At 35.4% G+C, this 12500-nt stretch overlaps 1 protein-coding gene across 2 annotated transcripts in view; it reads right to left on the bottom strand.

The window, feature by feature from the left end:
- Positions 1-5459: 5459 nt before the first annotated feature.
- LOC125030648 overlaps positions 5460-12500 on the bottom strand; it is a 9083-nt gene continuing 2042 nt past the window's right edge. For both annotated transcript variants that reach the window (XM_047620839.1, XM_047620830.1), the window contains exons 2-4: positions 11169-11705; positions 10618-10817; positions 5460-5859 (exon numbers count right to left, since the gene is read on the bottom strand). In XM_047620839.1, coding sequence (XP_047476795.1) covers positions 5562-5859; positions 10618-10817; positions 11169-11684 — 1014 coding nt within the window. In that variant the 5' untranslated portion in view covers positions 11685-11705 and the 3' untranslated portion in view covers positions 5460-5561. The remainder of the gene's footprint in view (positions 5860-10617; positions 10818-11168; positions 11706-12500) is intronic.

Here is a 12500-nt window from a genome sequence, read left to right as displayed (position 1 = left end):
TCGTCTACGTGTCAAAGTTTTATTTATTTGTCTATTCCTGTCCCCATTCTCTTTATTTTTTTCTTTCTCGGGTCCTCTCCTTAACATATTAATTAAAACAAGAAAAAAACAATGACGTTTGTAAAAGCTATTTCAAAAACGCCTCCAAACTTGTACGCTGACCCAAAATATTTCCCAACTATGTCTTTGATCCTTGAAACCTTCCAGATGCAACTCCAAAATACAACAAAAAAATAAACCAACTAGACTCCAACAACAAACTCACCTCAACGCACAAATATCGAAATATCTTAACCCCGTAGCCTCTGCCTCACCGTCGGCCATATTGACCGGAGAGAAGGTTGTTGTGTAAGTACAATCAGCTGATCGACTATACGTAATAATTCCCATATCAGCCTCATTTTCTCCCCATTTAAGCTTGATGGCTCCGAGATTAACAGCTCTAGGCTTCCTCCGAAAGTACAAAGTCGTAATATTCTTCCCGTTAGTAACAATATCGGCGATTACAGCGGACCTTTTACACACTCGGAAGTGGAAAGCCGAAAAAGCCGCCGCAGCTCTTACGGAGTCGGCTTGAAGGTACATTTAATTCTATTTGCCCTTTTTGAGTGATTAGTATTACCGAAGAGGCTGTGTTACTTGTGAGGGTGAAGGTAAGGGTTATTTTTCTGTTGAGGTTTGTGGGAGGTCTTCAATAAGGAAGGTAGGCCTATGACTTTTATTAATATTATTATTATTATCTATTTATATTTTTAATTAATTGTGGATAGTAATGGCCGTCCTGCAATGATTGATTTCCATGGAGACCTTTTCAAGGATTTTTTAAAGATCAGTGTATATTATGATAAATGTATATGTAGAAGTTGGTGTATATATGTACTGTGCACTATTGCGTAATTCTATGTTCTAAATATAAATATATTGGTTCAGATAATCATAAGACTTGTGTTTGGAGCAAATCAAGAAAAATGAAAGAAGAGATTATGTATCTTGTAATTAAGAGGATTCATAGCCATATGTTTAAAAATAGAACTGATGGAATGTTCATGGGAATTGATTTCTCAGCTGTTTTTTCTCTATTAGGTCAATGTTAGGAACAATCCTGGATTAGCTTTCTAAACAGAGTATTTTTCTCATGATATAATTGGCTGGTTTTAGGTGAAAGCTTACGGGAATTCGCAGTGATCTTTGTCGGAAACCCTAAAGTCTTTACTTGACCCATCCTTGCAGTCTTTGTACCCTCATAGCTCTGGCTAAGGTCAGCTAAGCTCTTTTCTTGTATATTCTGTAACGATAGAAATTGGACTGCTTCTATAATTGGAACAGTAATACATGTAAGCTAGATCTACATGTTTCCTTTTACCAGAATATGCAAGGAAGAGTCTTTTCTGGGAAGTATTGATAGGTAGGTAGGCCATGGATGGATGCATGATTGTCAGTAACATTTACGTTTCATCTGTGCACTAATGTTACCTGTTATAATTAGATTCCAATTATTGTGGTTGCTTTATTGATATAGATTAGGAATAGAATGAGATTGAATACATTTTTTGTTTACTTAGTGAAATTATTTAATCCTGTTGGCAACACTTGCAAGCTTATTACAAAAACTTGGATATCACTATTTCCAAAAGAATACTGTCATTGGGTAGGAAAGTGTCTACTTGTAATAAAATACCATTATAATCAAAGGTTTTGCAATCAAAATAAGGTAATATAGTCTTTATTTTATTTCGACCTTCATTTCATGCAGTATTTCTTTATTTCCTAAATAATTTAATAGTTATGGAGACACCTCCCTGTTTGTTTAGAAAGCTTTTTCCCAAACTCCCATTTCTTCTTCCTTTTATGACCTTTATTTCATTTTTAGACAATTTATTCTCTTCCAAAGCGCTCTCTTTATAGCATCATCCTCTTTGGTACTTTATACTTTCCAGATCTTCATCAACATACTTGCTCCAGATTTAGAAAGACCTGGTTCCCATTTGTAAAGTTTTAACCCCCTATCCCCATGAACCAATAGCCATTGTCGGTCTGGTTCATTTTAAACTCTGGGTTCATCTGTTAAGGACTCTTTCCTTGGTGATGTTCATCAGTATTTTATCCTCTGAAAAATGATATGTGGGGCTATCCCTTTTCCCCCATTATTCTGTCATACACAGATTTTTATGCTTTAACTTTTAGTATTGTACAGGATACACATTGGTTGAATGTAAACATTCTGGCAGTTTGGTTTTATTCAATAGTAGTTTTTATGTCAACTTTGTTATATGCAGGATATTTCATAGATTTTATTTTGAAGGAATGTTGATACAGAAATTTATATTACTATGATCACTTGTTATAATACTACAAAATAAATATTAAATTTAATAATATCAAAGAGTTTTATCAGATCAAGTTGCATGAAATCAGAAATGGGCTTTGTGTAAGGTTAATCCATAATACTTGTAATTGCTGGCTCCATGTTACAGTTCTATAAATATTATGTGATTTATTATCCTGGGTTAAAAAGTATACGGACAAGTAAATGTATAGATTATCTAGAATTAATATAAAGTTAAATCAGTTGGGAAATAAAAATATAGAACAAGTTATCCAGATCAGGCCTTTTGTATCAGGATAGTGCCTGTTATGCCGTTTACAAATGGGAAGGAAACAGATCCATTTCATTTATTCTTCTTATCGTATATTATTTTTATTTTGTTAGCTCATATTAAGATAATTATTCTAATGGCTTGTCCTATTTTTTTTTACAGGAATTGCAATAGCCCTTTAGACCTACACCATGAGTTTCTTCGCCAACGTCAAGTTCGAATTGCGTATGTTCAAGCTCCTATCCCTTCCCTTGCTGGGCTTCATGGCAGGGTCCTACCTTGACAACCTAGAGACACAGAGAATGACCATGTTCAGGTAAGATTGTGAATGTTGCAAAGTGGTTTAATGAAGGTCGAATAAGGTCAGGCCAGTATATGTTGGGTTGTCCTTTCTTAGCAAAAAAAATTGACTTCTCTTTCTGGTAATCATTACAATTTCAATCTACTCATTATAATCTTAATCTCTATGGTCCGAATGATTGTAACCAACACATGAAAGATTTTGGCTTGAGGAACAAGTGATATGAACACGCTGTCATGGAAAATTTGGCTGTGGGCCGGGTGATGTGAACTTTTGCTATATTGAGACGGGAATGACTCATAAGTTCACATAGTTCTTGGATGGCGATTAGACACATTTGGCATTTAGGGAGGGGCTCTTGCATTATTCAACTGATAAATGAGTGTGGAATGTACTGTCCTTGAGCCATAACTTGGCAGAGTGCCAGCTCCAGGAAGGATAATATTTCTGTGCCCAGAATCCTGTCCCTATTTCAGCCTTCATTTCGTGCAATATTTTCATAATTCCTGAATAAGTAAATTTTTATGGAGACACCTACCTGTTTATTTAGCCACCATGACTGGTGGTGCATTATTATTATTATTATTATTTTTATTATTGTTCTTGCACTTAGTTATGGACTACCTAGAGAGAGGATATGGAGTCTGTACAAGAGAAACGGTCTATTACCATCTGGAAAATGGTAAAAAAGCTAAAAACACTTATGCAGAAAAAAAAAAGTAACATTGCAAAGGGGAGGATAGTCTTGTCACTACACATGAGTGTAGTGAGTGTGCAGTGTCAAGCCTGCAAGCTGCATTAGGCTTACTTGATCGGCCACTCTGAAGGGTGCCATCGGAGTGGCAGATCAAGTAAGCCTAATGACCACTCTGATAGCATTGAAGCATCTGGATCCAATGGGTTAACGTAATACTACCTAGGATCGCATGAATGTATTTTTTTAATTGTATTTACACAGAGATGGCTTCATAAGTGTTTAGTCACCAAAGAGTTGATTACTAATCCTACCTGTCTGAGATGCTTACCCTATTCCTTGATTTTGTGAAATACACTATTTTGTTTTATTGCTATTAGCATTGTTAATAACATTGTAATAAATATGATAATGGTAATATCAGCATCTGTATTATATCACTAGGAAAGAAAGAAAGACATTTCACAAGACAATACTACAGTGAATCTTGCATTTTCCTGGTAGCATTGGGTCATTATATCTCAGTATATTGGCCTAATATGAAAATTGTGGGCTGTTTGTTCTGGGTTTTAGAAGGACCTGAACCTGAAGGCTTCCCTACTAATAATCAGTTTGGAAGTGTCAAAAATTACAAATAAAGGAAATGACTTTTCTCAACACAAATTGTATGGAATTGTGATGACCTATGGCAGGCAGAGACTTCAAATATTGGAATAGGTGTCATTAGAAAAAAAAAAAAAAGAGTAGAAAAAACATGAATATTAATACAAGTTAAAAAAAGGGTGTGGCTCCCTTTACATACTTTCAGTGGAAGATGGCACTACTGCTTATATATTTTGATTTTTTTTTTATAGTTTTCATTTTATTTCCTACAGAAAGAAAATTAGAAGTTATAATGTAGATTTATTAATAATAAAATGAAACAGATTATATAAGTACAGCCATATTTTTTAATGGAAACTGTGTATTCAACTAGAAAATGGCATGGGATTTGGCACTGTTGAATGGTGACACTGCAATATTTTGTGCAGCTACATTCACTTCACTTGATTTCTTGCTTATGTTTACCCCTGGTTACGGTTTCTCAGTAATGGTCAGTCATGTTGCTTTTGGTGATGTAGGAGATATGGAATTATGGGTTAGAGATGTATTATTGAATTTTGTGATTTCTTTTAGTGGCAGAAAAACTAATTTGGTATTGAACAAAAGCCTAAAATGCCTGAAAGTAGGTGTTATTTAAATATTACTTTTATGTTAAAAGGGTTAATCTTAACAAAGCAAATTGGTCTTACTTGCTATGTGGCTATGCATTGATAACATTCTTTGTTAAAAGGAATTTTTAATGTCTGAATTCTAATTATGTAAAAGATACTGTAAAGAATATATGAATATATTCTAAATTTCATATTCTACCATATGTATACAGTAATACAACTTTGATTTTTAATGAACTCACATTGGTTCCCTTTGAATTTTTGTCTGTGTTTCCCCACAAGTTACATCATGTGTTTTCTCTATATTTTCCTCTTTTTTAATATATTTATTCTTTTTTTTATTTTCCTCACTGCTTTCATTTTATCTTTCAGGGACAAATCAGCACTCTACGGAAGAGAACTGGCTGAGGGAGAGAAACCATCATGGCCCTGAAATCAGTAGATAGGAGGACTGTATTTTACCACACTGGTAATTTATTATTGTAATAAAGTATGGTAAATAGACTACTTTATTTGTACAGAATAAATTAAGTAAAATAAATTTGTTTTAATTACTGTTGGTTTTATCTCATCCTTTTTCTTACTGTGGGTATTGTGGTATTATTTATGTATAGAATATACAAGGTAGGCATCAGGGAGAGTGAAAAGTTTGATACTCAATAGTTTTATTCTCACTTTTCCAAAGACATCCAGACAAATCATAATAATAATGATACTTGATATTAGTAATATTAAATATTAAATTATTATGCCCATCATCTATTTCTATCAATCTTTTTAAGCTGCACTTCAATTGCTTTTTTCAAACTTGAGCTGTGGTTGTTCACTATGTGTTGCAAGCCCTCCCGATCTTGAATAACAGCCCCCATCTTCTTGACCACGAAGAGCAGACAGTGTCCAAACTTTATTGAGGTCTTGTGGGTCTCGGAAGCCTTGCCTAGGTATATGAGGGTGGCCTCATGAGTTGCCTGGGCTTGGTGGTTGGCCCTTTCACACAGCAGCTGGAAGATTTGGACGTCAATGTCACTGGTGCTCTCTCTGGTTGATATTGCACTGGAAGTAAATAGTAGAATGAGAAAATGAGCTAGTTAAAAACTAATTATTTTTCTTTATAAGTGGAGTGAGGGAGGGAGAATTACATGCAGGATATCATTAAACATTGAACATTAGTGCAATGGTAGAAAAAAAGGGAACTCTAATTAATGTGTAAAAAAAAAACTTATTTATTTTAAGTACTGATATTCACATCAGGACAAGCTAAATGCAAAAGATACTTTTGAAATAAATATAAATAAAAAAGTGTTTCTGTACACTGGAATGGCATTACACAAACAGACAACATTGAAATAGCATATGAAATGTACCCACAGTATAAAAAGATATTTCTGGATTATAAGATGAACACAGTTTGTTAAAACATTCCTGAATTATAAAATATAATCCAGAGATGTCTTTACATACTGAATATAAGACATACCCAGTATGTAAAAACATTTCTGGATTATAAAATACACCCAGTATAAAAAGAATTCTGGATTATAAAATACACCCAGTATAAAAAGAATTCTGGATTATAGATGTACCCAGTAGTATGTAAAAACATTTCTGGATTATAAAATACACCCAGTATAAAAAGACAATTCTGGATTATAGATGTACCCAGTATGTAAAAATTCATTTTTCTATTATAAAATGTATTCAGTATGTAAAAGCATTTCTGTATTACATGTACCCAATATGTAAAAGATTTTATGGATTAGTTTTACATTATTTTGGAAGTAAGGGAAAATTACAAAAATGGACAATATTTACAAAATATATATATATATATATATAAGATGCTGAACTAAATATAAATATACTTTGTATATTGAACTTGAAAACAATAAAAAAGGGGAAAATTAAATGTGTACGGTAAAAAAAAATCGCAAGGACAAAACAAAAAAAATTGTACAGTACATATCAAACTTCTAAATTCTTCTGACACTGATACCTTCCTCAACCCAAAGCCGACGGAGATGGCATGTATATACATGCCATGCATACTGTGAGTTTACTTTATTAATTGTTTTTACACATAGATGGCTACACTTGTACTAAATATCCATTTAGCCAATTATAAGTACTGCTTGCCTCAACAGTTTACCTTTTTCCTTGATTTTTGAAAATATTTTACATCATATTATATTGCTATTACTAATATATCGTAATTATAATATCTATAATAAAAATAACACCATCGATATTCATTGCATCAGTATAAAAAACGTTTTTCCAACCAATCCAAGGAAAAGTGAAATCAGGTAAAGTCACAATGTCTACTAATTGACTCCTTTGTGGCTAAGCACTAGCAGAGCCATCTATGTACAACACACACACACACACACACACACACACACACACACACACACACACACACACACACACACACACACACACACACACACACACACACACACACACACACACACAAAGAAAAAGAAAAAGAAAAGAAAAGAGAAGAAAAAAGTCCCAGCAGCATTGAGTGATCAGTGATCAGAAATTCACCAAGTGTCAGAGAACTTGCAAAGTGTATGTGTTGAAACCTCATGAAGCTTATTGAGTGCGAATTGAAATAATGGAATATGTATAAGTGAGCACATAAAAATGAGGTGGATCTGATGTGAAAGAATTTCTTTATATATACACCTTAAGTGATGTGTCATATTGATAAATGGATTAATGTAAGTCTTGAACAGAATAATATAGAATAGAATAGCACACTCTCAAAAGGGCAGTAGCTTGGCTCCAAAGATTCATCTCAGGCTGTTGTAAGAAGGAAAGCGTGATTTCTCTCCCCCATCTCTTGATACATGAACTGAGTCTTGCAGAAGTGAAGATCTTGGCCCTCTTACAGAAAAGCCACTATTCATCAGATATGGCTTCCTTGTAGCATAGTCAAAGGGACCCCCTCAAAGTAAATTGTATAGGTTGGAGCCACAACTGGATGATCAGGGACTCATGCGTACACAAGGCCGCACATTGCATTAGGATTTAAGAAGGGTTGGTCTGAGTTTGATTCTCCTGCCAGCAGCCGACCATGTGACAGTGCTTATTATCCTTGATGTCCACGAGGGTGTTGCTGGACATTCTGGATGGGAACATACCTTGGTAGAGAACAGTACTGGTGGGTTGCAGGGAGGACTAAAATAGACCGATTTCTCCAGAACTGCTTTGTCTGTCAGAAGGTGAATAGAAAGCCTATTCAGCAACATCAAAGGGACCTACCAGTGGAACAAATTACTTCAAGGAAATCACCCTTTGCTGCTAGTGGGGTCAACTGTTTTGGGCCATTCCAAGTTTCTTTAGGGCACAAGACAAAGAAAAGATATGGGTGTCTCTTCATATGACTCAGCTGCAGAGCAGCTACATATCAAACTTCTTCACTCTCTTGATACTGACTGGAAGCCAGAACTGATGCAGTGACCAGGTTTTCAGCATGGCAGGGTACACTCAAGATTATCTCTGCAACAGCACTAATAAGGAACTAAGGGAAGCATTTGCAAGCTGGGTACCTGGATCAAGACTTGATAAAAAGTTTCAAAGAATGGGTTTTCCAGCCACCTGCAGCTTCCTATATAGGAGGTGTATGAAAACGGCAAATACAGGTCAATCCGAAAGATCCTTTCTTTCATCAATGGTTGCCAGAAGATTGATGATGAATGCCTAGCCACACTTTTGTCTTGAATGGTCAGCCAATCACTACTGTCTCCAGTGTCCCTAAAAACCTAGAGCCATTGAGTCCAAAACATGTCCTAAGGTTGAGCTCTGTCGAACATGTTCCCCTTAGGGGACTCTAGTTTGATAACATGCATTGGCATTGTTGGAAACATCCTCAGCTTTTAGCAGATCACTTTTGGACAAGATGGAGAAAAGAGTATCTATACTCAATTCGAATATGACATTGTCATATAGAGAGTTCCCAGAATCTTGAGGAGGATGATGTTGTCTTAGTGGTGGAACCAATGCTTCCATGCAATGGATGGACTTTGGAGAGTGGTAGAGCCTCTCCCAGGTGCTGAAAGTTTTGTTCAAAAGGCCTGTATGTTATCACTAACGAGCCCATACACAACATGGTCAGAGTCCAGACAGTCAAACACAGCTGGGTAAACAAGCTGCGCTTTGTCTGCCTTCATATACTGTGGCAGCTAATAACAAGGGTACAGTATGCCGGTGACATTTCAAGGCGTAGCATCTTCATGACATTTGCTCTACAGTGATCAAAAATTCCCCAAGTGTCAGGGAACTCACAAAGTGTTGAAACCATGTGAAGCAAATTGTAGTGTAAATTGAAATAATGGAATATGTATAAGTGAACATAGAAATGAGGTGGATCTGATGTGAAAGCATTTCTTTATGTATACCTTAAGTGATGTGTCATACTGACAAACGGGTTAATGTAAGTCCTCAGGTTTCACCATGTCTACCAATATAGTAAAGTGAGTGCGACACTGAGTTTCATTTTTAACACAGTCAAAGGGCGACTACATATAATGAAACACTGAAACACAAAAACAAAATATATACAGTACATTACAATGTTGATGAAAAATAAATCATATACTTGTAACAGCAATACTGGAAACAAAAAACCTTTCAAATGAATATCAAATAGAATTATTAAAGCAATATTGGATATTGAGGAATGAAAGATAAAACATGAAAAAAAGAAAAATGAAGAACATATACAACACAAATAAATGAAACAAAACAAAACAAATTAACACACACTGGAAATTTGGAAGTAATTACTATAGAACACAATTTCACATTGAACTTGCTGCATATAGGTGTGGTTGTAGGTTAATGCACAGTAAGTCAAGTATTCTTATTAATGAGATGAGATGGAGCGTTCTTAGCCTGTGTCTAGTCGTTGAGTGGTGATGTAAGTTTGGATTCCACGGCTTTATCCAACGGCACTGGGAAAATATGGTGTCCACTATAGCATTGTTTTGGTAAATGTCTCTGCACATAAATGGCTCCACAAGTGCTTAGCTACAAAGAACTCAATTAGTAGGCCTTGTGAACTCACTTTTTTTCACCTCTCCTTGAATGTCTTGGATTTGTTTTCTTCTATTTTTTTAACTAATGCTATCAGTTTCAATGCCGTTATTATTACTATACATTTTAATTATTATAGTGTTATTGACATTATCAACAGAAATATAAGATACCAGAAAATATTTCCAAAAATCAAGGAAAAGGTTAACTGGCTCATTGGTGACTTAGTCCTTGTGGAGCCATCTAAGTGTAAAGACTATTAATAAAATAAAATAAATGGGTATGGCACCCCCAGCAGCTTTGGGTTAAGTGTCTTTACACATAGTTGGCTCCACAAGTACTTGGTTACTAATGAGCCAATTTCTTGTGCTACCTATCTTACTGTTTACCTTTTTCCTTGTTTTTTGGAAATATTTTATTTTTCCTTATACTGCTATTAGTAATGCCCATAACATTATAATAATCATAATGTCTATAAAAACTGTAACAGCATCGGTACTGATCTCGGTAAAATAAATACTTTTCCCCCAAAAATCCAGGGAGGGTGAAATCACGTCAGCTCACAAGGTCTACTAATTGACTCCTTGCTGGGTAAACGCTACACTTTCCTGGTGGCAATGAGATGAGGAAAAAGAAAAAGAAAAAGAGAGAAAGAAAGAAAGAAAGAAAGAAAGAAAGAAAGAAAAAAAGGAAAGAAAGAAAGAAAGAAAGAAAGAAAGAAAAAAAGGAAAGAAAGAACGTAAAAGAAAAAAGAAAAGAAAAAAAACTAACCTTAACAACTGCGTAACCAAAGATGGCGAACATTCTTGTATTAACTGAGCTATGGCATCCCTGTGTTGCTCTTGCATGTTGGGGCAATATTGCAAAAGAGGAATGAGAGCCTGTGTCACGGTTGTAGAGGGATGCCATCTCATAAAATCTGTCATCGCATCACAGGTTGATGTTGCCAGTTTGCTCTTGAGTTGATACAGCTGTTTGGGGAAATTATTTAGGCTAAGAATATGTCCCTTTAATGAAGTGCACTCAAATGCTGGAATAAAATGTTGGCCATATTGGATTATCAACATCATCACTATTATTATTATCATTATTATACATCTTAACATTAGTATTATTATTACTTTTGTCCTAATCATTACTCTTATTTTTATCACTACCACTATAAATATTGTAATTATCATTATTTACATTAATCTGTTAAATAATTGAACTACTAGTGCAAAATGAATTGATGAGGATTAATCAAAAATAAAAAATAAAAAAATTCACTGTATGACATGTCAAGTAATAAAGAACACAGAATTGGCAAACAAACAACGTACCTTAGGCAATATAAGAAGGGTGCAAACAGTCTTCACAACATTATCGCCCAGCTTCTCGCACTTCTTACAAACTTGCACCAGAACCTCATCAGCGGGAGACGGAACACCACTTTCCCACACTGTCTTAGGGTCGATGGACTGCAGCGCGTCGAAGTCCAATTTGGCCGAGGTGTTGATATTAGCCACGACCTTTTTCTGCAGAGATTTGAAGTCCATCGTGCCGGATGTAATCGTTTCGTTCAGGTCAGGATCAGCTTCCGAAGAAAAGGATGGTTTGCTCTCAATCTTTAGCTTTTTGGGTGTGTGGGTTAACGTTTTCTTGTCTGCTTTCTTATCCTCCCTTTCCTCTGTCTCTTCCATCTCCTCGCTTTCTTTGGGGTTCTCTTCCAGGTCGACCTTTGACATCCAATCTCTGTGTTGGCACTGAAACAGGCCTTTGCTTTGGAGAAATTTTTGGCATAATTGAGTGTATGCTGCATTATTCTCCTCTGCAATTTTGTATGGTTCAATCATCATGTTTCCAGCAAATGACAACACCTGAAATAAAATAACTGTGTCATGATCTCATACAACAAATATATATTATACTGGCCTATCCTCTCAGTGATGTGATAATGATACAATTAAACAAGACTGTTTGAGAAGGAGTGTGTGTGTGTGTGTGTGTGTGTGTGTGTGTGTGTGTGTGTGTGTGTGTGTGAGTGTGAGTGTGAGTGTGAGTGTGTGTGTGTGTGTGTGTGTGTGTGTGTGTGTGTGTGTGTGTGTGTGTGTGAGTGTGAGTGTGTGTGTGTGTGTGTGTGTGTGTGTGTGTGTGTGTGTGTGTGTGTGTGTGTGTGTGTGAGTGTGAGTGTGAGTGTGTGAGTGTGAGTGTGTGTGTGTGTGTGTGTGTGTGTGTGTGTGTGTGTGTGTGTGTGTGTGTGTGTGTGTGTGTGTGTGTGTGTGTGAGAGAGAGAGAGAGACCTACTGTTTTTATCACTCCTAGAGAGACATACCGTAAATGCAATAAATATAGATATACACCCTGTATATCTGTACCACACCACTCATCTCTTCCATACCCCCATAATATTTTCAAAAATTCCATATATAGATTCTATGATAATATATATGTTAACCCTTTATACTAAGATTTCATGATATGCATACCATATCCACTGCATCTTTAGTTTCTTTAAATTGTGTTTCCAAATAGATGCCTCTACATGTACTTACTTAGCAAGAAGTCACTTACTTGTCCTACCTATCTCACCAATTTAACCTTTTTCATGATTATTGGAAAAACTTTTATAATGTTTATATCAGCATTTTAATACCATTATAACAATTATAATA

Source organism: Penaeus chinensis, chromosome 2, assembly GCF_019202785.1.
Source record: "Penaeus chinensis breed Huanghai No. 1 chromosome 2, ASM1920278v2, whole genome shotgun sequence".
NCBI classification, from domain to species: Eukaryota; Metazoa; Arthropoda; class Malacostraca; order Decapoda; family Penaeidae; genus Penaeus; species Penaeus chinensis.
The sequence above is the reverse complement of the archived record's forward strand: the minus strand, read 5'-3'. Positions and strand labels throughout refer to the sequence as shown.